The 24,985-nt window shown below is 31.9% G+C and overlaps 2 protein-coding genes and 1 non-coding gene across 3 annotated transcripts; 1 reads left to right on the top strand and 2 right to left on the bottom strand.

The window, feature by feature from the left end:
• Window positions 1-646: 646 nt before the first annotated feature.
• Window positions 647-10,157, bottom strand: LOC115988676 (MLO-like protein 3). Its single transcript, XM_031112309.1, has 15 exons — window positions 9,940-10,157; window positions 9,723-9,780; window positions 9,341-9,630; window positions 9,027-9,143; window positions 6,703-6,763; window positions 4,828-4,916; window positions 4,637-4,711; window positions 3,599-3,687; window positions 2,295-2,344; window positions 2,152-2,192; window positions 1,893-2,066; window positions 1,744-1,779; window positions 1,576-1,643; window positions 1,210-1,270; window positions 647-1,120 (listed from the first exon to the last, which is right to left on the bottom strand). The coding sequence occupies exons 1-15, from the start codon at window positions 10,066-10,068 to the stop codon at window positions 773-775; spliced, it is 1,686 nt and encodes a 561-aa protein (XP_030968169.1). The 5' UTR covers window positions 10,069-10,157; the 3' UTR covers window positions 647-772.
• A 12,629-nt stretch (window positions 10,158-22,786) lies between these two features.
• TRNAP-AGG lies at window positions 22,787-22,858 on the top strand. The gene has a single exon. It is a non-coding gene; the product is annotated as a tRNA-Pro (tRNA).
• Window positions 22,859-22,962: 104 nt separating this feature from the next.
• LOC115988607 lies at window positions 22,963-24,784 on the bottom strand. The gene is made up of 4 exons (XM_031112208.1): window positions 24,627-24,784; window positions 24,460-24,538; window positions 23,896-24,388; window positions 22,963-23,406 (listed from the first exon to the last, which is right to left on the bottom strand). Exons 1-4 carry the CDS (start codon window positions 24,652-24,654, stop codon window positions 23,167-23,169), a joined length of 840 nt encoding a protein of 279 aa, XP_030968068.1. The 5' UTR covers window positions 24,655-24,784; the 3' UTR covers window positions 22,963-23,166.
• Window positions 24,785-24,985: the final 201 nt, after the last annotated feature.

Raw genomic sequence — 24,985 nt, 5'->3', positions numbered from 1 at the left:
AAAAATTACTCATGAAAAGTACTTGACCTGACATTTCACATGCTATCAGCATGATTAGTCGATATACACATGATCCAGGGAAAGATCATTGGCAATTTGGTAAATGAATCTTGAGATACATTTTGGGAATTGATGAATTGGGTTTAAGACTTGAGAGAAGATTGAAGATACACAGTTGGTTAATTATGTTGACTTAGACTATGTTAATGATCAAGATAAGTGTCGTTATATTATAGGCTACTTGTTTACATTTGCAAAAGCATTAGTGAGTTGGAGCCATTGGAGGTAAACTCTACACTCCATTGTAGCATTGTCAACCACTGAGGTTGAATATATGGAGCAATAAAGCCAACGATTTTTCATTTTTATCTCATAAAAGAGTTTCATTTAGATTTTCTTCATTCCTATTATTTATTTAGTGATCTTTCTAAAATTTGCAGTAATTTTTACAACTTAACTTGTGTGGAATCCCAGTCCCACACAGGTTTTTTAATTTTTTAATCAGATTCTCTTGTTCATTTGGTTAAAGATTTTTTTATTTTTTATTTTTATAAAAGCTAATAATACTTTTCACAATTAATCTTGTATGGAAGGCCCTCTTGCACAACAGTAACCAACTTTCAAATTTTTAAGTATACAACGCTATTTTATGGATATTTATAATTAACAGATGAGCTAGTACATACATAAACTGAACTTGGTCAAAAAAGCCCGCTCCCAACCCTCTAAATAGGCAATCATCTTGATCTTGTTGGCTTTCATTCTTTAAACTCTAATTTTGAGTTTTAGTGACCTCTGTCAGTTCTATTTGCGCCATATTATTTGAACTATCCATGTCTGTGGCTTGGTGAATTTCTTGATGTTCTTCAACAATTTCAAGTTCGCTAGAAACATGGGTGACATTCTCAGAGAATGTTAGCACCCGGTGAATGTGATGATGAGAAGACAAATCGGGGGAACCAAAGGTTCTGTTGCTGCTTGATGGAGTAGACAAATAATCTGGACCATATTGTGAAAGATCTTGTTTTCGTTTCTTCTTGTCCCTCGATTCAGCATACCATTTCTTTATAACATGCACTGTTTGATCTTCTAGCGCCGCGCTTTTGAATTGTGATCCCATCTGTGCAAACAATATATAGCCCAGTTTATATATAAGCTAATAAGAATGTGCATGCATGAATTCATACATGTAGATGCACATATAAATACCTGGGTTACAAGAGCATAGAGGGGAAGAATAATGTAGCCGCACAAGACCTGAACTATCACCCTAGAGATAGAATTCAAAAAATAAACAACTTAATTTCAGTGAACAAATTTAAATCAATAAGGCTAGGCACGCAACAAATCTTACACTAAAATTGTTGGCATGACACATTATAATTAGAGCAATATCATTTTTACGTTGGAAATATGGTACTTAGAAATTTCTTAGATGGTGGTGATAAGAAAATAAAGAAATTATTACTTCGTTAATATATGGACAAGATATTGAAAAATTGGAAATATGGTATTTAGAAATTTCTTGGATGGTGGTGATGGGAAAATAAAGAAGAGGGAAAGAAATTCACGTACGCTAATACCATCCGGATAATGAGAATTTCAAGGCTTTCATGGTAGCAAGACTTTATTCCATATTGTAACTGAAAAGTAAAAGAAAGATGAACTTGTTAAATGAGTGCACAATTACTTGACTATATATTTATACAATGCAAATAGAATAAGATCAAAAGGAAGCCGTACCGTGACCCAAGCAAAGAAAGACATCTCAAATGCATTCTGGAAAAAGAAGGATAAATTATAACAGTCAGTCAGTTCATTTTAGCAATTTTACCTAGAGTAAGAAGATTAATTATCATTTTTTGATTTAAGTATGAGGAGGAATATATTACCATAAACAAAGTAAAATGTAAAAGGGTTAGGACAAATTTTGGGTGATTGAACCAGAAGAGATTGTCATTGGGTTGCACCATAGGTGCTCCTTTGATTACATGAGTCTGATTTTTGAGTTCAATAGCCATTTTCGCTACAATTACTTCGAGTTTGGTTCCAAGAGTTAGCACTGTCTACAATGCATGAAAATCGGCTGTTAAAACATTGTAAGATGTCACAACTATAAGAAACTGCATTACAAGTTTTGAATATACTTACAATTAATGGGATAAATGATACCCAGAGGTAGAAATGCGAACCTGTTTTAATTTATGAATATAATTTATTAAGTTATTTGACTATAAAGATGGAACATAATATGATAAAAAGAAATATAAAGTAATCAAGAACTCTTTGCTCACCGTACACATCCACAAGTATGAAAATGACGACGATAAACCACATTACAGGGCTGTTCACATAGTTTAAAAAATATGTTAATTAAGTTTGATAATATAGATATCGAAAAGTAAAAGCATAGTTAATAGTATGAGAAAGTCTAGAAACATAAATATTTTGACAAAAAATTTGACACTTGGTTGATGTGGCAGATTGTGAGCGGTCGGTAAAAAAATGAAATCAATAGTAGGTTTGAATGGGAACCAATAAAAACGTGCCAACTCAACATGTATGAAAAATGTTATTAAATTTTTTGTGTATGTAGTATTACTCTAATAATATAGGAGATGAAATTTATTTAGTACAAAATAAATATAAGTTTTGTTTGATTCGAAAAACAAATAAAAATTCAGCTTAAACAACCGAAATGAAAATGCATAAATAAAAATACAAAAAGGATAACATGGAATGAATAATTAGAGATAGAGGAGTCAATTTGAACAATTCTTAAATCTTAGGAGGAATAATACAAAATTGATAATACAAGGGGATCAGTTTGCAACTGATCCATACTCGTTCTACATTTTACCTAAATTTTTTTAAAATAATTGCAAATGAGACACGGAATGTAAGGTGTGTTGTGAAAGTTGTTATCTAAAGTAGACACGAAAACTTTTTGTTAGTCCAAAATATAAAAATTATGTATAATTAGATGTGAATGCTCTAAGTCATGGTTTGAAGAATACCCTTCATTTCTTTTTATTATTATACAAACTGATTTATATTAAATAAAATATCTATAGTCTTATTTCCTTTTTCTATTATACAAACTGATTTATATCATAGCAATGCTTACATGTTGGCCCTTTCAGGCCATCCTTCATTTTGATGTGAACTAGCAAGGCCCACGGATCCCATTTAGGATGGAAAAGTAGCCCAAACTAACTACAATTTATTTACCTACTGCGGATCGCCCCATTATTTTGGATTTGGACTAAATGGGGTTTGATGGGTCTATTGAGCATGCATATCAAAGTTTGCTGGACTTTTTTATTCTTATTATTATTATATTTTTTAGATACGTTTGGTTTTTTTTTTTATCAGCAGGATAAAAATATTAATTGGTTTTGGTATAAACAGAGTTTTGAATCCGAGATTTCTTATTTGATGACAAAACACCTTATAACTAATTCAACTAGCTAAAACTCACAAAAATTTGTTAGACTTGGCAAGCAGGGAAAAAAAAAGTTATTGATATAAAGTGGAAGATGAATATCAATCATCAATTGGGCAAACGAATTTTATAGTGGGTGTATAAATTCAAAACCTGATGCCCACTACAACTTTGAAATCATCCTCCAGCGATCGTTGTATATACTTTTGGAAATTGTAGTTGTTATTTGCTGCCAAATGGGCCTACAAAATCAGTGGAAGAGAGCCATATTAGTGTCATCTTAGCTTTTTATCCAAAAATAAATAAATAAAAATAATGACATAAGCAGCTAAGCTCTTGTATATTGTGTACACATTGAATCTCATTCATCCAAAAATAAAGAAAGAAAAAGGCAGAAATTGAAAATAGTACATTCCAATTTCTAGGTAGTTTAAAATATTGTGTTTACTAATTTTTTATTATTATAAATTCTAACATCTTGAAGACACTTTTGTTTATTGCAGCTTGGTAAAGAAATTACACAATTCTAAATAATCTTAACATGATTTTGAGAATTGTGAATTATATAATATAATAATTAGGGCTATAAATGAGCCGAGTTTTGTTAAGTATTGAATGTTCAAATTTGACTTAAGCTTAAACCAAGTCTATATAATCAATGCTTAAGCTTGAGCTCGTCAAAAGGTACAAAACACTAAACTTGGCTTGGCTTAATTCATTAGTCAAGCCTAGCTTGAACTCAAATTCAAGATTTATATTGAGTTTTTGAACTCGAGATCTAACACAAATACATTATCAAGTTCTTTTGTTTTGAATGAGTGGTCCTAGCTTCCAATTAATTAAATGATTAGTAAGATATGAGTTTATTTTTCAAGTCTATGATAAACTTATTACCAAGTTCATATCAAGCTTATTAGTTATTACTATGTCCACGAACCTAAACCTGACTTGTTTTTTATTGGACCCTTTGTTCATAAATAATTTTTTTAGCTTGAGCTTGAGTCATTTATCAAACAAGTCTAAAATCAAGGTTCAATTAAACTTGGCTTGTTTATTAACAAATAAACATGAATGAGTTTTTTATCGAACAAATTACAAACTGTTTATGAACGACTTAGTTAATTTATAGTCCTAAATAATGAGTATCTAGGATGAAAACTGTAATTCAGAAAGATAGAAGGAGAAACTAACCGAGATAAAACCATGGCGTAGAGTGAGGTAGTCAACTCTGGCTACTGAATTGAAGAATTGACGGAAGAAGCATTTCTGGTTCAATTCAAATTTATATACAAAAATTACACTGTTAGAGCTACGTGTGTAAATTCATGAGGGAAGGACAACAATGGAAGTATATCACAATTATGAAAAGAAAATGAACTCACAATCCAAAGAAGGAATGATATTCTTGTAAAAGAACTCATATGTCGGCGCCCAAAGGTTGTTTGTCTTGTAAATCTAAATCGATCGGGATCTAAATAAAGAGTCATGATGTGAAAAAAATAAAATAAATAAAAATGGTGGAATCAGCTTGCATGTATATAGTAAAAGAATGTGAACCCTCAAATAATCTTTATTTAGCCATATTGAAATAATGATAAATAGTGGACATGCATGATGATTCATATTCTTATACTGGCATGGGATAAAAGCAAAAAAAAAGGAGAATACCAAGCATATGCTGAGTTTAAAAATATGTCATCAGAAAATAAAAATTGCAAATAAGATCTGACATTTTTACTAACCTAGTAAATTTTTTTCAAACATTTTATTTTTCATTGAGGTTCTTTTATGACCACAAAAAAATCTCACAATGACTGTGATGGCATTTGCGACCATCATTGCCATCGATTTAATTAGCATGGCAGAATTTGTGGCAATATCCACATTCTTTATGGGCTAGGGTTGGGCAATCATGCTATTTATCTTAATTTTTACACGAATTATTTTCTTCATTTGACCAAACAACATGACTCTTCAAAAACATGGAAATCTGTCCTGAAAGGATTCTGGGTTATAGCAATGGCCTCGTCTAGACTCAATGTATTTTGATCTACTTTGGGACAAAAATGACTATACTCTTTGTTTTTTATTTTTATTTTTATAATGTGCTGAACTATTTTTGTGTATATAAGTATATATTTCATTATATTTTAATATTAATATAGATCTCCATTTCTAGATAAAAATAATTTTTGTCTTTTTAGGTCTTTCAGAAGTTGGAGTTTTCGAGGTCTTTGATATGTTAGGACTTAAAAATTTGACTTAGCAAAATGTTAGGACTTAAAAATTTGACTTAATGTGCGTATGCAAAATGTTTATGCTGAGAACTAATGCAGGACCTGTTGGTCCACAAGGTTATTAGTTTCCTGACCTTTTTTTAGGTGCGTATGCAAAACGTTTCTAATTTTCTATGTCAAATTTTTGTAGATTTCTGCACAATAGAACATGGCTGCAGCAGAAGAAAATGTTCTATTAAGAAGATAGTTATTGACTTATAATTGGGTAGTGTAATTCTAGTATATTTATTAATATATCAGCACAAGTGAATTTGACTTATATCAAAGAGGTGAGTGTTTATTTTTTTTTTTAAATTATATATATATATATATATATAAAATTAAAATATTAGGATTTTTTTTTATATTATCATTAATTTTTATTTTTATATATGAAGGATTTTCCTGTTGTCCACAAAGCATATATAATTGAAAGCTTGTACGTTTATAAACAAAAGTCATGTTTGATTAATTACATACTCAGAGTATTCTACCTAGAAGAAAAAAACAATGGGAAATGGAAGAAAACCCAACCGTTTCAGCAACAAAAAATAATCTGAGCATTTCCAAGTTGCATTATTTAAAATTCATTGACTACAATTTTATTTATATTTTTAGTATTCTACGTAGTAGTTTTTTTTTTTTTGAGAAACCATTCTACGTAGTAGCTAACTGCCTAACACATTAAACTTTTTTTTACGAATTAAAGACTACGTACAAGTCTACAATTATGAAAATGGAGCAGACCAGCGAAAGTATGAACCAAGTTAAAGAGGAAGCTAAGAAGTAAGAAGTAGAAGACACGTTGTAATTATGATTTTTTTTTAATATTTGTGGATGATATTCTTTCTTTCTCAATTTTCGATTAAAAAGAAATTTAATATATTTTTAAGTCCTTTTTCATTGATGTGCTAGAAAATCAAAGTGGCTAAAAGGAAAAAATTCTCTCAAAATGGGTAGAATACTGTAACATAATCTCACCATTTGCTACTCGGTATTCAACTGTCTGAGTTTCTTTCTCCCAAGCTTCCCAGCGCCTCATCTATTAACATTCCTCCAATTCCAATGGCCAAATTAGAGGACCAAAAAGAAAAAAAAGAAAAAAAAAGAAAAGGAAAACAAAAAACTATTTACATCTAGGTTTTATATCAAGCTTCTTAATTATTGAAGTTAATTTTGAGAGAGAGAGTGTGTATTGCTGGTAAAAAATATTTATATCAATGAGTTATATAATGTTATTTTTCTTAGTGAGATAATAAAGATAACTTTATTTTAGAATAAACTTATAAATTAAAAAATGGAAATGGTGTCACCTTTTTTTTTGAGGAAAAAAATGGTGTCACCTTGGTTATTTTGTTTTGACAAATGAATTTATGACCAAACGTACACCATTAACTGTGGCTAAAAGTTGTTGTGTAGCCTTTTTGTAGGCAACTGTGCATAGTGCTTTAAAGAGTTTACTCACAATTTTTTATTTATTTTTAAATTAAAAGAAAGTTTAGGTATGTGAAGAAAAAGTCCAATTATATATAAAGAAAAAGTGAAAAACACATGCAAGTATGCATTTTGAATATAGCAAGTATGCAACTACTTTAAATTTGTGGTCCGAATACAAATCATTTTCTCCCATTATTAAAGTGTATTACAATTCATAACTAGTCGCTAACTTATACTATGTATAGGAAAGTTATTGAGTGTGGGACTTTAATAATATTATATTAATTTTTTATGACTTTTTTGTGTGATAGTCTAAGAAATTATGTCATTTTTCAACCTTCAATGGAATTTTATACCTGAAAAGATAAGTGACGTTCAGTGGCAAAGCCATCAATATTTTCCAAGGGGGCCAAGCTAAAGAGTAAATACAATAAAGTTCTTAAGAAAAAAAAATTATTTCATAAATTGACTTTAACTCAACAAAATTGTGCCCTATATTTTTCATTCGGGTCAACACGACTAACCTGTTTAATAAACAGGTTGTGTTTATGTTTAACATATGAACCTGTTTGACTCATTTAGCTTATAAAAGTATTAGCTTTTGTTATTATTGCTTAATTTATGGTTGTAATTATGTGTTTATTACTATATATATATATATATATGGTTATAATTGCATTTTAATTTTAGATATATGATAATTGATAACAAGTTATTCAGGTCAGGTATGACTTATTAATCAAACAAATTATTAAACAGGTTAAACGTGTCGTGTTGGGTCAACTTTTCTAATAAATAGGTTGTTTTAGAATTGAAAATTCTTGACACGTTCACTAAATAGGTCGGGTTCATATCAACCTATATAGCTAAATACTCATGGGTTAACACAATACGAACTCGATCCGCGAACACAGATTACCACCCTTAGTCTAAATATGAAATTTGATCATACGTGTTTATTTTTAAATAGAGATTTTTTACAATTAAGTTTGTATATGGAATTTTATATTTTAGTATTATGCATTCATTATGATTGTGTTTTTATATAGAATTATATATATTAAAAATTCTAATGGGAGGTTTGAATATAGATAGAATATAATATAAATTTAATTAAAAAAATAATGGTATAATGATGTGTAAACTAAAATGATAAACTCTCAAAAGTTGACGTGGCACAATTTTATAAAGTAAAACAACTTCAGTTTTGTATAGATTATAATGATGTTTACAAACTCTTCTTAAATCTCTGAAATGTAGCATATATTATGATGCACTACTGAAATCTTAATTAGAATAACAAATAAGGATGCCATCCTTGAATATTTTGTCCAAATTCATCTAATGCTCACAAAAACGGCCAGTACGATTTCAACTATTCTCTCCTTCAATTGTTTCAACTGATCTTTATTTTATCTGTGACCTGAGTACAAGAACAAATTTAATATTTTATACCTAATATTTTGCCTTTGCAAATTTACCGTAGTCCATTATGTATTGCGTGCATTGACTTGCATATAATTAGAGCCAACGAGGGGGGCAGCTGTTTTACACTTAATTATTTTTTTATTTAAAAAAACTCTAAGATCTTGTATTCAAATTAACTGGGTTTGAGGTTGAGATTTCCACCAAAGATTGCTCAAAAAGGAAATTAATAGCAAAAATTTAAAGGATTGTTATTCCTAATGAAAAAAAATACTAATTGTATTTCTTGTGCATACATCTTTTCTACAAAGATAATGACCAAATAAAACTAATTTCTTATTTCTAATAAAGGATTGCTTATAATTGATAACAACTTTCACTAAAATATTCAAAAGTAAACATGCAATTTGCCTCAAAATTAAATTGCAAAAGAGTAGGCATACCTTGGCCCTTCCTAAAGCCATGGTCAGAAAACTATAGACAATCTGCATGATCGCTAACACAAAGATGAAATTATTGAGCTGAAGGATCCCTTCTTGGGATATAAAAGATGTCTTTCCCTGCAAACCAATCACAATTAATAATGAAAAAAAAAAAAAAGTAATGTTACACACCATATTTTCATAATTACTAACATGATATATTGCCATTAGAAAAATATCATAGGTGACACCAATTTTATTATGCACGAATCAGAATAAAATTATTTCAATAATTATGAAAAATGTCATAAATAATTAAGATTGATAGAACATACTTGAGAACCACAATAATCAGAATTGCTAGTGCTAGTACTAGTAGTAGTATCAGCTTCTGCCAATCTTCTTTCTAGCCATGGAATATCCCCAAAAGCATCTTTTGCCTGCAATGAATGTTCAAATGTGCCAATCCCTATGTGAGAAAATCCCACTGCTTTAGTAGTTTCTATTGATGCACTTTTACGGCAAGGAAGCATTGAGTTTGCAAGATTGATGGGTATGCAGATTTTGGCAATGTATCTTTGAGTTACGGCTAATATAAGAGACATGAACCCCAAGAACATCAACACTGCAACAACACCAAAATAAAACCAAGTATATAAATAAATCAATCGGACACTTATACACAGACTGATTAAATTGTATAATTTAGAAACCTACCTGATTTAAGCTTCTCCACAGCTTCAAACAAAGAAGTCTTTCGGTGTCTTTTGAGCAACTGCACCAATAAATTAAACCATAGTTAATAATCAAGTAATCAACAACCTTTGACTTAGCATTTATGAACTTAAAAGCAAGAAAGTTCATCAATCAAATTGCAGACCATGTTATGTACTATTCCCTTGTGTAAATCAATAGTTAATTTTGGTTTACTTACATTGGAAAGAAGATGGATCAAGTACTCGATAAAGATCGAGAGGTAGATGAAGATAAAGCAAACGATTGCCAAAGCCCAAACAGGTGTGTCTTGTAGAGATGGAGAAGTGCTTTCTCCCTCGGAAGCCATGTTTAATTTCTTCTCTACGTTTCTTCGTGAGAGCTTGTTGATGAGTATCAGCTGGGATGAGAAATCAATAAAGACTAGACACTGGAATTTGTGAATGAAAATATATAACACTACCAAAGACCAAAGAAGTCTAGAATGAAAGTTTGAAGAGGTGTTTAGCGTTTAACCCTTCAATGCTGCTTTGACTTTGGCCATCTTGATGTACAACCTGCCTTAGGGGGAGGTCTTACCTTCTATAGAAGTTTGAATCAACTGAGGTTAGCAGTTGGGGACTATATATTTTATTTTTAATTTTAAATATAGCTCATAGATAGTAACGGACGGCTATGCCAACATGCTCAAAATAAGGTTATTTGGGCATGTCAGCGTGTACGTGGGGCGGCCAAGGCCATGCTGCGATGACCAAAATTTGATTACTCAATGTTTCCATTAGAAACATAAGATTAACTACAAAACTCTTAATAGTTATAAATTTATCATACAAAAGAAAATATTAGAGCTACTATAAAATTTATTTCACAATTTATAAATTAATGTGTCAAGAATTTGGTTAATATCACTTAAATAACATAATAAATGATTAAATTATTTTTTGTGATTAATAACGTATTAATACATAATAAAATTTTTTATACTAGTATCCCAACATCACTTCAACCAAAATCTTAATAAAAATTTCACAGAAAAAGCTCCGCCCATACACGTTACTATAGGGGTGTACAAGAAGTTTTCCTCTCCTTTGGGAAAGGGTGGCAGACAGAGAAAGTAGAGTAGTATTTGGCCACATACATGACATCTGTCGAGCTGATTCTTCACGCCCATCTATTAACCATATAAAAAGCCGCTATATCGCGACAGTGTTTAGCCACTGTTCACATAACGTATTGCACTGTTCATTTACAGTGCAGTTTTGGCGAGCCACTTTTTTTTTTTTGGTCTTCCGTTTGTTTGTTTGTTTGTTTTTTTATTTTTTTTTATTTTTTATTTTTTTTTTATATATATTGTTATTCTAACATAACAAATTTCACAATATTTTTATAATTATTGAGGTGTCAATTTCTTATAAGTTAAAATAAAATAATAAAATATGAAACTGTGACCAACCCCAATTGAAAGTAAATGTTTTGTGAAAATGTTGTGACACTTGTTAGATAAATGTGTAAAAGCTACATTAATCGGTGTGTGTGTGTGTTTTTTTTTTCTTTTAAATATTTATGTAAGTTGATATATATATATATTGTTATACTGACACAATAAATTTCACAATTATTGACATGTGAATTTTTTACAAGTCAAAATAAAATAATGAAATATGAGACTGTGACGAACTACAACTAAAAATAAATGTTTTGAGAAAATGTTACAATACTTATTGTGCAGTGCTTTTGTTTTATCGCCAATGCGTGTATGCACTGTATTTACAATGCTTTTGGTTTAGTTAACTAGCACTGTAGCTACAGTGCCTTTTTTTTTTTTTTTTTTTCCTTCTTTTCTTCTCTTTTTCTTTTTCTTTTAAATATTTATGTAACCTGGTATATATATTGTAACCAACCACAATTAAAAATAAATATTTTGAAAAAATGTTACAACACTTATTGTGCAGTGCTTTTACTTTATTCAACTGAGTTTTTTTTTTTTCTTTTTTTTTTAGTAATTGGTTTTTTTATTTTTATTTTTATTTTTTAGATATTTATGTAAGCTGATATATATATATATATATTGTTATACTAACATAAAAAATTTCACAATATTTTCACAATTATTGACGTGTCAATTTCTTACGAGTCGAAATAAAATAATAAAATATGAGGCTGTGACCAACCACAACTAAAAATAAATGTTTTGAGAAAATGTTACAGCACTTATTGTGCAGTGCTTTTGGTTTATTCAATTGGCACGGTAGATACAGTGCCTAAAGTGTTTTTTTTTTTTTCTTTTAAATATTTATGTAAGCTGGTATATATATATATATATATATATATATTGTTATACTGACACAATAAATTTCACAATATTTTTACAATTATTGACGTGTCAATTTTTTACAAGTCGAAATAAAATAATAAAATATGAGATTGTGACCAACCACAACTAAAAATAAATGTTTTGAGAAAATGTTACAACACGTATTGTTATCACAATATTTTCACAATTATTGAGATCTTAGTTTTTTATAGATCAAATAAAAAAAATGCTAAGTCTGTAATATTTTAACATTAATTTCTACTATGCCTAAAGTTTTTTTTTTTTTCCCCGTTATCGGTTTGTGTTTTTTTTCCCCTTTTAAATATATATGTAAGTTGGCATATCTATTTCTATTAAATATATAAAAACATTAGACTTTTTTGGGTTTATTCAATTAGTGAGGTGCACTTTTTGTTTTTGTTTTTGTTTTTGTTTTTTTTTTTTTTAAAGATCTTTATATGTTTACTTTGTACTTATAATGTAAGTTCACATTGTACTTACAATGCAATTTTACATTGTAATTAAATACACAAAAGTGGTTAATGTTATACACATTTGCACAAAAAATGGTAAATATTGTACAAATTTTGTAAATGTGTACAAAATTTGCCAATTTTATTATGTCTACAATATAAATTTACATTGTAATTAAGTACAATGTATACATAGAGATATTGTGAAAATGTTGTGACGCATGTGTCAATTCCTTATGAGTCAAAATACAATAAAATAAAATAATAAAATATCATACCGAGATCTAGCACAACAAAAAATGTCGTGACATATTGTTGTTATTACAATATATTCACGACTATTGAGATGTAAGTTATAGGTTAAAATAAAATAATAAAATATTGGACTGGGATCCGTCACGGTCTTATACGAATGAGATTAACTTTTTATGACATAATTATCAAAATTCTTAAAATTAATGTCTATTTTGATTAATGTAAATCTCTATGTATTTTAAAAATCAAATGATTTATATCTTTATTTTGTGATACAAATAAAATTTAGAATTGATCTTAATCACTACTTTTTTTTTTCATGGCTAGCACGTGCTGCCCTAACTAGTATTTTATAAAAGACTAAAATAAATTAAATGATGGTTGGGTCAGTATTTTGATTTTAATTTTTTTAAAGTGAACTTTGACTTTTAATGTTTAAAATATTTTCATAATTTTTTTACTCCCTAACCTTTTACTTTGTTTTAAGGAAAATGCTAACGAGTACCCTTAGGGCACTAGTTAATAATCAATTTTAGGAAAATTTTGATACCACTTTTATGGAAAATGAAAAAAACTGTCAAAATATTAATTACTTTTTTTTTTTTTTTATTTAGCGTAAGAAACTTTCTTTAAATGGATTATTAATTAGTGCCCTAAGGGCACTCGTTAGCATTTCCCTTATTTTAATTAGGGCTTGTGATGGGGCTGGTTTTGGTAGAGGGGTTCTACACTGCAGTTATAGGAGCAATTATTCTTCATGCTTGTTCACGCACCTTACTTGTGGATAGGTGAGAATCAGGCAACACAAGGTATGGTGTACCGTACTGGTTTGGTGCAATTAGATCGGTTATTTCTCTTTTTTCTCAAGAACTAAACACAATGCAATTAACACCCCCAAACCATGTCATAATCATTAAAAGTCTCAAATATTCCACACACACACACAAAAAAAAAATCACAATATTTCTCTAAAAAAGATCCCATTTCAAATCACAAATAATAATAAATAAATAAATAAATCCAACCTTTAAAAGATAAAATAAAACCATTGAAAACAGAATACACAAGCAAGCCTAGTAGAAAGCATTGCCAGGAGGAGCATAGTAGGTATTGAGCATAAAAACCTTCTTTGACTTTTAATGTTTAAAATATTTGCATAATTTTTTTACTCCCTAACCTTTTACTTTTTTTTAATTAGGGCTTGCGATGGGGCTGGTTTTGGTAGAGGGGGTTCTACGTTGCAGTTATAGGAGCAATTATTCGTCATGCTTGATTGCGCACCTTACTTGTGGAGGGGTGAGAATCGGTTAACACAAGGTGTGGTGTACCGTACTGGTTTGGTGCAATTAGATCGGTTATTTCTTTATTTTCTCAAGAACTAAACACAATGCAATTAACACCCCCCAACCATGTCATAATCATTAAAAAACTCAATTATTCCAAACAAGAAAAACAAATTCACAGTATTTCTCTAAAAAAGATCCCATTTCAAATCACAAATAATAATAAATAAATAAAAAACAAAATCCAACCCTTAAAAGATAAAATAAAACCATTGAAAACAGAATACACAAGCAAACCTAGTAGAAAGTATTGCAAGGAGAATACACAAGCAAACCTAGTAGAAAGCATTGCAAGGAGGAGCATAGTAGGTATTGAGCCTAAAAACCTTCTTTAGAAACTACCTAAGAATAGCTGTGACAAAGAGAAGAGAGGAAAGAGGGTAACTCTGAGAACAATGGCATCGAATGGCAGAGGAAGTTGATAGCAAGTGATGGAAAGAGAGACTTGTTTCAGGGAGGCTGAATGGAGAAAGAGACGGTGAATGTTTGATCTATATATATAAATCTAAATTAATGGTTCAAATTGAAACGACGTCGTATAAAGCTTAGTGACTTACAAGTTAAAATGACGTTGTTCGAGGTTTGTTTTTTTCAAGTCCAAAATGGCATCGTTTTAATATCAGATTTAAAAAAAAAAAGAAAAAAGAAAAAGGGATGGCATCATTTTTTCATAAATAGTTTTTAAATTGAAACCTACACACATATTAACTGGTGTGATTTTTTGTTGGAGTGCAAAAATAGCAACCGCTTGCTACACTGGCTGTCTTCGATACTCCTAAAACGTTGTCAACCACCGCTCCAAACACCTACGGTGGAGCCTTGTAACAGCTAGTATATGTAACAATATTTTGATTTTTCTAACCATTAAAATTATTATTTGTATATAATCACAGTGATATGAATGTTTTTTTCTTGAGAATTTCACGGGTTTGAAAAATGTTTTTGAGTGTTACTTTGACAAAATTTTCAGTAGACGTAATGGAAGAGAGGTCTCTTCCTCTATTGAAGTTCCAGATAAAATTTCTAAGAGTTTCTTTTAAAGGACGTGACTTTTAGATGATTAAACCTTATCTCTAAGGGAAATTAGAAAAATCACATAAAAAGGATTAGAGAAAAAAGAAAAGAAAAATCTTATGCACTTGTCCTAGAGTGCTGATGCCAATTCGTTAGAGTACCGATCGATAAGCACTTTTGAGTTTTGACCACAGTTTTTCAATTTTATTGTTTTCTCCATCTTTATTCAATTTGATTCCAATTTTCTGGTACTTTTTACTATATAAATCAATGTTTAAGATTGTGATAAACTCGCTTTCAAAAAGATTGTGATAAACTTCTTTACTCTTTGGGTTTACCCAGGTTATGATTAATTTCCTTAAATTATAAAAAAATTACCCCCCTTTTTTTAAATGTTTTAATAGATAATGTTTATATACATCAATTGTCCTAGAATTTTAAACATTTGATTTGATGAAGTCTCACTATTATATAGGAGAACTTGAGTGGATCTCCTTGTTTTGTGCCACTTTTCTCATAGGAGACGTGTTGTCTCAGTGGGGTGAGTGAGAGCGATTTTTAGAAAATTCACTCCCACATTCGGAAGTAGTGGACTTGGGGAGATAAACTCCAAATATGATAAAGGAAGCTAAAATAACGTGTTGAACATGGATTACTATGGACGATGACATTATGTAGACGATCCCTTTAGATGAGCAGCTTGGATGATGACTCATTTTTATTCTTCATCAGTTGTACTTCTTGAACACGCTAAACTAAGACTCAAATAAATGTAAAATACGTTTTAATTTTTAATATGTCAATACATAGAAATATGACACTTAATCATCAAAATTTTTATTTGGTACCACATATGCAAGTTACTGCCTCCTACACTGTTCTAAGATTATCCCATACGATAATCTTAGACATTTAAGGGAGTTATTATCATCATTATTATTGGTTGTTGTTATTACTATAATTATAATTCTGGAGACACGTCAATGTGTTTCTTGTATGCCCAATTGGAAAAAAAGAAATATATTTCTGTATCTCAATTTTGCATGCATGACACATCTCCCAAAGATATTCTTGACTTGGTTAATTTCCGTTTATTCAATTCCATTAATCTGAGTTGATGTCATTAGCGCACGTCTTAAATCCCAAACGAAGTTTCTAAAAATGCATGGGAGTAAAAAAATTATTAGCCACCAGATTTAACTTGGGTCATCGTAGCCATGCATCAAATTGACATATTCTATTATGGCTTCCATTTTCAAATTGCATTACTCTAATTTCTTGTGATTCTGCCAGACTGTAAACGTTGGTCGTGAATTGTGATAGAAGTGTTGGAAAAAGGTTTGTATATTGTAATTTTTTACTAGAAAAACGATACGTGATGGACTAGAAGAGTTGGGGAAAGACAAGATGATAACTAAATTATTGTCCACAAATCCAAATACCTGGGAAACTTATTCAAGGTTTGGAGGCAGTAAACTTTTGGTCTTATATACAATAGTTCTATAGTTGGTTTATAAAACGAAGTTACGAAGGACAATTTGATCTTGACCCCATTTCGTGTGTACATAGCTTAGCCATCCAATATTGAATTGTAGTAGCATATGTGAGGAAAACATTTCCAAATTCCCAATACACAACTGGGTTAAGCTTTATCTAGGGTAGAAAGGATATGTGATGGTTTTCCACTTTTTCTATATTATATATGCAGCCAACATATTGGGTTTTGTGGAGCCTAGTTGTGTTTGATCCGGTTGATGACCCGAAATAATGTTGCGTGGTTTTTAATGGGAGATTTTTTGAGGCTTAGTCCTCGAAATTTTTTTGATCCGTTTTGTAGCACATTGTGAATCCTATGCGCAGGATGTAGAAAACGTTGTTTTGGTGATTAGAGTTTGTTGTTGTAGTTTTTGAGAGAGAAAAAATTGTACTGCCGCACTTGTATTTTTCCTTGATAATAGTGAAATCCTTACAACTTCGTAGACGTAGGTAAATTGCTGAATTACGTAAATACTGTCTTGTGTGTGTGATTTTTTTTTTTTGGCGTGTGTTTTCTCTATTTTTTTTTTCTCACAAGTTTGGGAATTTCGGGTTAATTCCCTACAAAACATTTATGCTAAATTTCTATAGCAATTTTTCAAGAATCTACCATAAGTGGAAAGCTGAGAGATAGCGTATTTTAAAACGACAAAACCTCTTGTGGAGGTTTAGATGTCTTAATCAAGTTATTCAAAGTAATTAAACCATAAGATCGGACTTTGTTGACGTTTTACTTGTCGTGAATTCAAAATTATTGAGGAGTACTCATCATGGCTAGGGGTGTCAATTCGGGTTAGCGTATCGGGTTTGTGTTGTGTCGAGGTAGAGGTATTTGACTAAATGGTTCAACCCTAACCCGACCTATTTAATAATCGTACCATGATCCTTCAACCCTAACCCAACCTGTTAATAAGGCAGGTTGACCTGACCCAACCCATTTGACATGCTTAATAAACGAGTCGTGTTGGGTTAACATGAATGTAACACAACCCATTTTAACCTGTATAATATTAAATATAACATCTGATGTTGCATAGAATTAGTAGGCTGAATGCTTCGGCTTCGATGGGCTAATGGTTGTTGCGAAGGCCTGCAAGGATGAATACACTATCAAAAAGGCGACCGGGGTGAACCGGCCAAGTCCTCTGAGATGACTAAGTTTCTCTCTCGAAAATCAAGTTCCAACTTTTGGGGAGTAATGTTAGGAAAAAACTTGCCTTGATTTGATACTGACCGGTCTTTATATAGAGAACCTTGGAGTAGTTATTGATTCACTAACTTCCCCAAGATTTGTGGAAATTAGTGAATTCTGACATAACTTCCTCAACGGCTATAGAAGTTACAACTGCTGAGGGAAGTTAAGCATTTGTGAGGAATTTGTGACGATGAACCGTGGTTTGAATCCTCAAGACATGTGAGTAAATCCATTCTTGAGAATTTCCTAATTGTTAGGTGGTAGTCCATGCGCTTTGCCTATGGACGACTCCTTTGTCCATAGACAACCTTCCTGAATGTTTGGCCTTTGGCTCACGGACAACCCCTATGGACGAACTAGAGATGGTAATTTTTGCTATCCCATCAACATCCATCTAGAAATAATTTTTTTTACATCCCAAAAGCAATGCATATACTTCAAGTATTCAATCCACATTGTTGTAATCTTTAAAAGCATTTCCTATTAGATCTAGTTTATAAACCCACTTAATAAATCCACTTGCAAGATATGCAAATAGTGTCCAACACTAATACAAACACCAAAAAAAAAAAAAAAACACATGGCACAAGAAAAAAGCAACAACCGTGGCCTTAGGCTGCGTTTGGTTCGATGTAAATCGAATTCCGAGTGTAAAATGAATGTAGGGGAAAATGAATTCCCATAAGGAAATTAAAATCCAGGCGTTTGGGTGTGCAATGGAAAATAGTCCGAAAAACGATTTCCAGTGTTTGGTAATATTCTGAAAATGCTATTTTCCTACAAATTTTTCATATTTTCTTAGCTATTTTCTCAGCTTCCAAACAAATTTTATATCAGAAAATCCACCACCACCCACACATCAACACCCACAGAAAATCCACCACCACACAACACAAAAACCACCAAAACACCACCACCCACACCACCACAACAACAACAAAAAAATCAAAGATCAAAGAGAGAAAGATTGAAAGATTGAGGGAAAGAGAGATAGATTGGGAAAGAGAGATTGGTCTTTAGCGGTGGCGACGAGATCAGTCTTGGGTGGTGACAACGAGAACGAGATGCAAGGCTCCGATCTAGATGGTGGTGACGTTGGAGCACAGCCTGCGATCGATTGTCAAGAGCGAAGCTCAACCTGTACTCGTCGGTGCATGGCTAGCGATCGGAGAGGTGGGTTTTGGGTGTTTGTGGATCGGTGATGAGGGAGGGGTGGGCTGAGATGAGGGATCGGTGATGGGTGTTTATCCCGGATCTTGGCTGGGCGGTGATGAGGGATCGGTGATTGGTGTCGAAGCTTGGCTAGGCGATCCACTTGTGCTCTCTCTTCTTGCTCTCTCCCTCTCTTTCTTTTCGTCTCTGAGTCTTGGAATTCATTTGAAGGTAAAATAGAAATTGAAATCCATTTCCGGCTTGGGAGGGTTATTTTACGGTCAACGCGGAAATTGATTTCCGTTTGACCCAGTTTTCAGTGCTTACCAAACACATAAGCTGGTGTAAAATGATTTCCTGAAATCATTTTCAGACAAAACAAACGCAACCTAAATCAATAATTAATATATCTCATATATTAATAACGGCACATGGGTTCAAAGTTTATAGAACAAAAGTATTATGTAGAAAAAATAAACATGAGAGAGAGAGAGAGAGAGAGAGAGAGAGAGTAATAACTGGTTTGAGACTTTGAGTTTGAGAATTGGGCGTGAAACTATAAGATAATAGAGTGAGTAGTACGACTGAAATTAAAAAAGAAAAAAGAAAAAGAAGAAGATATTTATAAGAAGGTTTAGAGATTTAGAGTTTGTAGGGTTTAGAGATCTAGGGTTTGTAGGGTTTAGAGATCTAGGGTTTGTAAAGTTTCAATTTCTAATTATATCCCTTGTAAGTTTTTGTAATTACTCACTTTTCTTTTTAAATTTAAAATATATGTCGAATATAAATGGTATTTGACAAATCTAAAATGAAATAAATATTTATTTGTTATACGAGTTAAATGGGTTGTGTTAAGTGGGTCATTTCGGGTTAACACAAATAAATTAGTGTATTAAACGTGTCTATTACAGGTTATGCGGGTTGACTTACTTATGACACATTTCTTATTCAAATAAAATATTCATCTACACCCATCATCAACGATCAATCCACACCCACCATCAACTCAACCAGCCACCATCATCAACCCACCTAGCCACCATCATCATGCATCAACATCAGCCACCATCACCCTAAAACCCACTGATCAAACAAAGAATTAAAAAGATCAAACAAAAAATTAAACAAAGAGAGGTGATCACACAAAAGGTCGTATCGGTGAGTGATTCATACGGTGAGTGATCCAAAACTGATCAAACAAAAGATCAAACAGAAAATCCAAAACTAGTCGGTGGTGGCTTGCTGCACTGATCATTCATTGGTGGCGGCTTGCTGGACTGATCGGTAAGTGAGTGTAAGGGACCAGAGATAAAAAGAGAGAGAGGTGAGAGTGAGAAGCTGAAAATGAGAGAGTGAGATGAAGGAGAGAGAAAAAATTAGTAAAATATTTGCACAGTTACTGTAACTCTTGTGCATTTATGAACAATTTTACACCCACTGATGTGGGTGTTTTTTTGGTCAAAATGTGCATGATTACTGTAGCTCTTGTGCATTTATGAACAATTTTACACCCACTGATGTGGGTGTTTTTTTGGTCAAAATGTACATGGTTATTGTAACTCTTGTGCATTTATGCATAATTTTACACCCATTGATATGGATGTTTTTTGGTCAAAATGTGTAAAATGAAGTGCTCTAATAGGCTAGACCTCCGACAGTCATTGTGCATATTTGGTGCCTAACGGACAGCTCATTAAATGCCAATGGGCTAAACCTAAATGGCTTGGAAAGGGAAGGAAAAATAATAAAGCCTAAGAGTGATAGTAACAACCCAAGTCCATCATCTGGTCTGCTTACTTATGATGTCACTTAAGGAAGATTGGTTATAAACATCAAGGGTAGCTCACTCCTAACCAATGTGGGACACAAAGCAAAATGCTTAAGTGTTTGAAAGTTGAAACACACACACTCACGCCAACATTTTTGTTCTAGATGTTTATCTCTAAAATCAAACTACGATAATTATGTTTCTACCATTTATTTCTCTCTCTTCTCCGCCTCACTCCAAATTTCAACAAAAATTCTTATACTGCCAATGCTAGTTTCAGTGGCTCGCTTGAGCAAGAATAGACTCACTTGAGCATGCAACACAAAATGTATTCTGGAAATCGAATACAATAATTGGCATGCAAAATTGAAGTATTGGGACTTCAATGAGCTTGCTTGAGCAAGGACAAGTGAGAGTACAAGCGAGCTTGGGTGAGTGTTTGTTTGATGTTCACTTGATAACCGCTTGAGTGAGACAATTACCTTAAGTGTTGTTTCTGCCGGATTTTGCCCCAAAAACAATGGAAAAGAGGCATTTTCCCCCATTATTGCCTGGTCACAGAATTATTCAAGTAGAATTCTAACTTAGTTGTATCTTACGCATTAGTATTGGTAGAGGCAAATAGGTAAAATGCTAAATTTAGCAACTAAATATAACAAAAGTGGAACAAAAGGCTTATGCATCCGTGGAGCAAAAGTCATATTTTTTTGTTCTTGAACTACATTGCTTATTATTTTATTGTGTTGGTGGTGGTGGTTGTGGTGGTTGTTTATTGTAATAGATATATTATTTTATTGTGTTGAATGCTAAAATAAAACCACTGATGTTGGGTGTTTTGTAAAGTAGGGTGGTAAAATAGACAGCATAACTTTTTGTGGTGTCAAATTGCTAATATTGTTTTAAAGACAACAATTATCCTATATAAAAAAAGAAAAAGAAAAAGAAAAAGAAAAAGAAGACAACAATTAATTTGTGCCTCTAAACCTTTCAATTTTGTGTTTATTCCATTGTTTTACCCCATAATCCTTAACAATTTTTAATTATTTTTAAAAAGTTTTTTTTTTAAAATTTTATTTTTTACAAAATCCAAATAATGATTCAAAACCTTTTTGTTGATACTCCAATGATCACCATCCACCACGATTTAAAGCCTTTCATAGCCAAGGGCCATTGTTTCTTCCCTCAACCAAGACTCCAAACAAAGTGCTTAGAGCATCTCCAATAGAGTAAAAAGGTTTTTTTTTTTTTTTTTTTTTTTTTTTTAATTTTATTTTTTACAAAATCCAAATAATGATTCAACACCTTTTTGTTGATACTCCAATGACCACCATCCACCACGATTAGCCTTTCATAGCCAAGGGCCATCGTTTCTTCCCTCAACCAAGACTCCAAACAAAATGCTTAGGGCATCTCCAATAGATGCTCTATATCTATTTTTTGGAGCAAAAATACTACTGTTCACACTCCAACAGATTCTCCATCTCCATTTTTTAGATTAATTTTGCTACAATGCTTTTCTACAAATAAAGAACACTATAGCTTTTACTATTCATTCTTCAAAATTTTTTTTTCCTATTATAATAATCAATATTAAATAAAAAAATGTTGGAAGATGTGTAATTGTTAAAAAAAAATAAAAAAATAAAGAAATAATATTTAAATGAAATGGAGAAAAATATAGAGAATCTATTGGAAAGTATATTTGAAAAAGTAAATATATAAAAGTTAAATGTCATTGAAGATGCTCTTATATACATAGTTGCATTAATCTCCATGATACAGTTCTTTGTGTATTCTTTTTTCTTTTACAGCAACTTTGATTTCTAAATGATGGTTAGGATGTGCCTAAAGAAGTGACTGCAGGTTTGAAACACCTTCATTTTTTACTCTTCCCTGTTACCATCTCTAAACCACGGCAAGTTGTTCACCTGAAGAGAGAAAGGGTTCGCAAGGAGGTTCCAACTCCCCGAAATACAAATGTATCATTATTTAACAATTTTTGAATAGTAAACGTAACGGGCATTTGGTCTAGTGGTATGATTCTCGCTTAGGGTGCGAGAGGTCCCGAGTTCAATTCTCGGAATGCCCCCAAATTTTACCTTTTTTTTTTTTATTTTTTCCTTAATCTGTTATGGCTATAAATTTGCTGCTAATTGTTAACCAAGAAAAGAAGATAAATGAAGATCATACACGAGGAAAATTTCTATCTTGCTACTTATTGTTGTCATATTGCTGTCTAATTAAAAAAGGTTGGAATACCAATCCAAATGCAAATTGCCTGATAAAATATTTGATACAAATACAATACAGAAACTGAACCGAGACAGGTCAGTCCAAAAGCATTTACTATTACACATGCCAAAACCTTAAATTTCCAGATTCTATAAACATTACCAGTCAATTTGTTTTACTTTCAGTCTCCTCAACAAAATGTTCCTTGGTCTGTTCTTGATCGAGCTCATTACCAGTGGGTTCCCATGTACCAGATTGTTCAACACCTGAATCCACCTCTCCTGTGTTGCTTCTATCCTTCAATAATCCATAGCTAACAGAGACTTCTCTCCACTCTGTCTGCTCAGATAGATACCCGTGTCGTACCAAATACCGCTTCAGCTCAACACGGAGGCTCCTAATAGGCTATCATTTACAAGCCAAAAATTAACAGCTATACATATATATACAAGTACTTCTTGTCAAGCAATGATAACAAATTGATTATTGCGCAATGATAACAAATTGATTATTGCAATGTTCAATCAGTTTGCAAATAATAATTAATTGTTTCATGTATCGGATATATGTATCCTCTATTATTTCTTACTGTGTATCTCACACTAAGAGAAATGATAATGTATCAAGTACGTGAGATCCTGAAATAGGCCTATTCAATACTATCAAAACTATCCAAATGGGACTGAAAATATTCTAATTAGGCTTACATTACATTCTTAGTTTTAAATTTTAAATTTTCGGACTTTTTAAACGGTTGATTACCTGAACATTCTTACATTCCAGATTTATTGTTTTCTTACAATATAACATGGAAAATTGGCAACTAAAATTATAAAAAAGCATAAGCTTGCAAAGACAAAACAAAATTTTAAAAGAAAAAGTGAAACACCAAACCTCAGCTTTGGATTCAAAGGCAAGTCCAAAGAAAGCAGCCGAAACAAAATGCTTGCCCACAGACTCCGCCAATTTGATCTGACTGAGCCAATACGACGAAGTCTCGAGCCTATCGAACCGGCATTTGCTACAATTCTCAGCACTGTGGTATGGCGTGCCTGGACTCTTAGCCCTCGTCAAAGACCGCGGCCCCACTGGAGTCTTCGGCAAAACCACATTGTTTGCCTCCAAATTCTTCGCATCTTTTTCTTCAACTTCTTCTGGAAAGGAAACACTTTTTTTCTTCAACTTGGGTGGTATTGTTTTTTCAGGAGTACTCTGTTCCACAGCCTCTGTTACGGGTTCCGTGGCTGTATCAGTTGTTGGCAGAGTGGTTTGGGTCGATTTAGGTTGCTTTTGAGCAATCCTACTTATGGGTTTGATTATAGGTTTTTCGGTTACAGTTTTTACAGGTACGTTTGTGTTGCGGACTGTTCCAAAGACCCGCCTTTGCCTGAAAACAGAGAGTGTAACATTATGTTTTTAAACTAAATTCATGAAAAAAAAGAGAGGGTAAGTTATTACCTTGAAATTTGAGGAGGTTCTTTGTTAAGAGCTTTTGTTGCAGTTCGGTTAAATTTTGGTTTTATGGGACGAGATTTTCCTGATTTTGTGAAGAAAAAAATGTTTGATTTAGTATTAAAAAAGAAGAAGTTGTGAAATGAGAAAAATAAATTGAAACAAAATGGTACCTGGATATGGAGTAGAATTATGATCCATTGCAAAGAGTCACAAACAAGGTGTAGGGGAATTTGAATTGTTTAAAAACTGAGGAGCCCGTGAAGAAGAAGATGTGACTTTATGAGGAAAGAGGGACGAATCGACAAAGCAAATAGATTGAAAGTTTGAAACTTTGAAGTTTGAATTAACGAATGGGCGGCAACAGGTTCCCACTAGCGGTTAGAAAGGCTTACTTGGGCCGAATTCGAATTGCAACTCTTATTTGGGCCAGTTGGGCCATTTAAAATGTGTTATTGAAAGTATGGTTTTTCTGTTTGCGGATTAGTTTTGGCTGGGGAAAGGAATTATGAATATCTCAGAAAGATTGAAA

The sequence above is a fragment of the Quercus lobata genome, chromosome 1, assembly GCF_001633185.2.
Source record: "Quercus lobata isolate SW786 chromosome 1, ValleyOak3.0 Primary Assembly, whole genome shotgun sequence".
Taxonomy (NCBI): Eukaryota; Viridiplantae; Streptophyta; class Magnoliopsida; order Fagales; family Fagaceae; genus Quercus; species Quercus lobata.
Note: the sequence above shows the minus strand (reverse complement) of the source record. Positions and strands in the feature narration are given on the sequence as shown.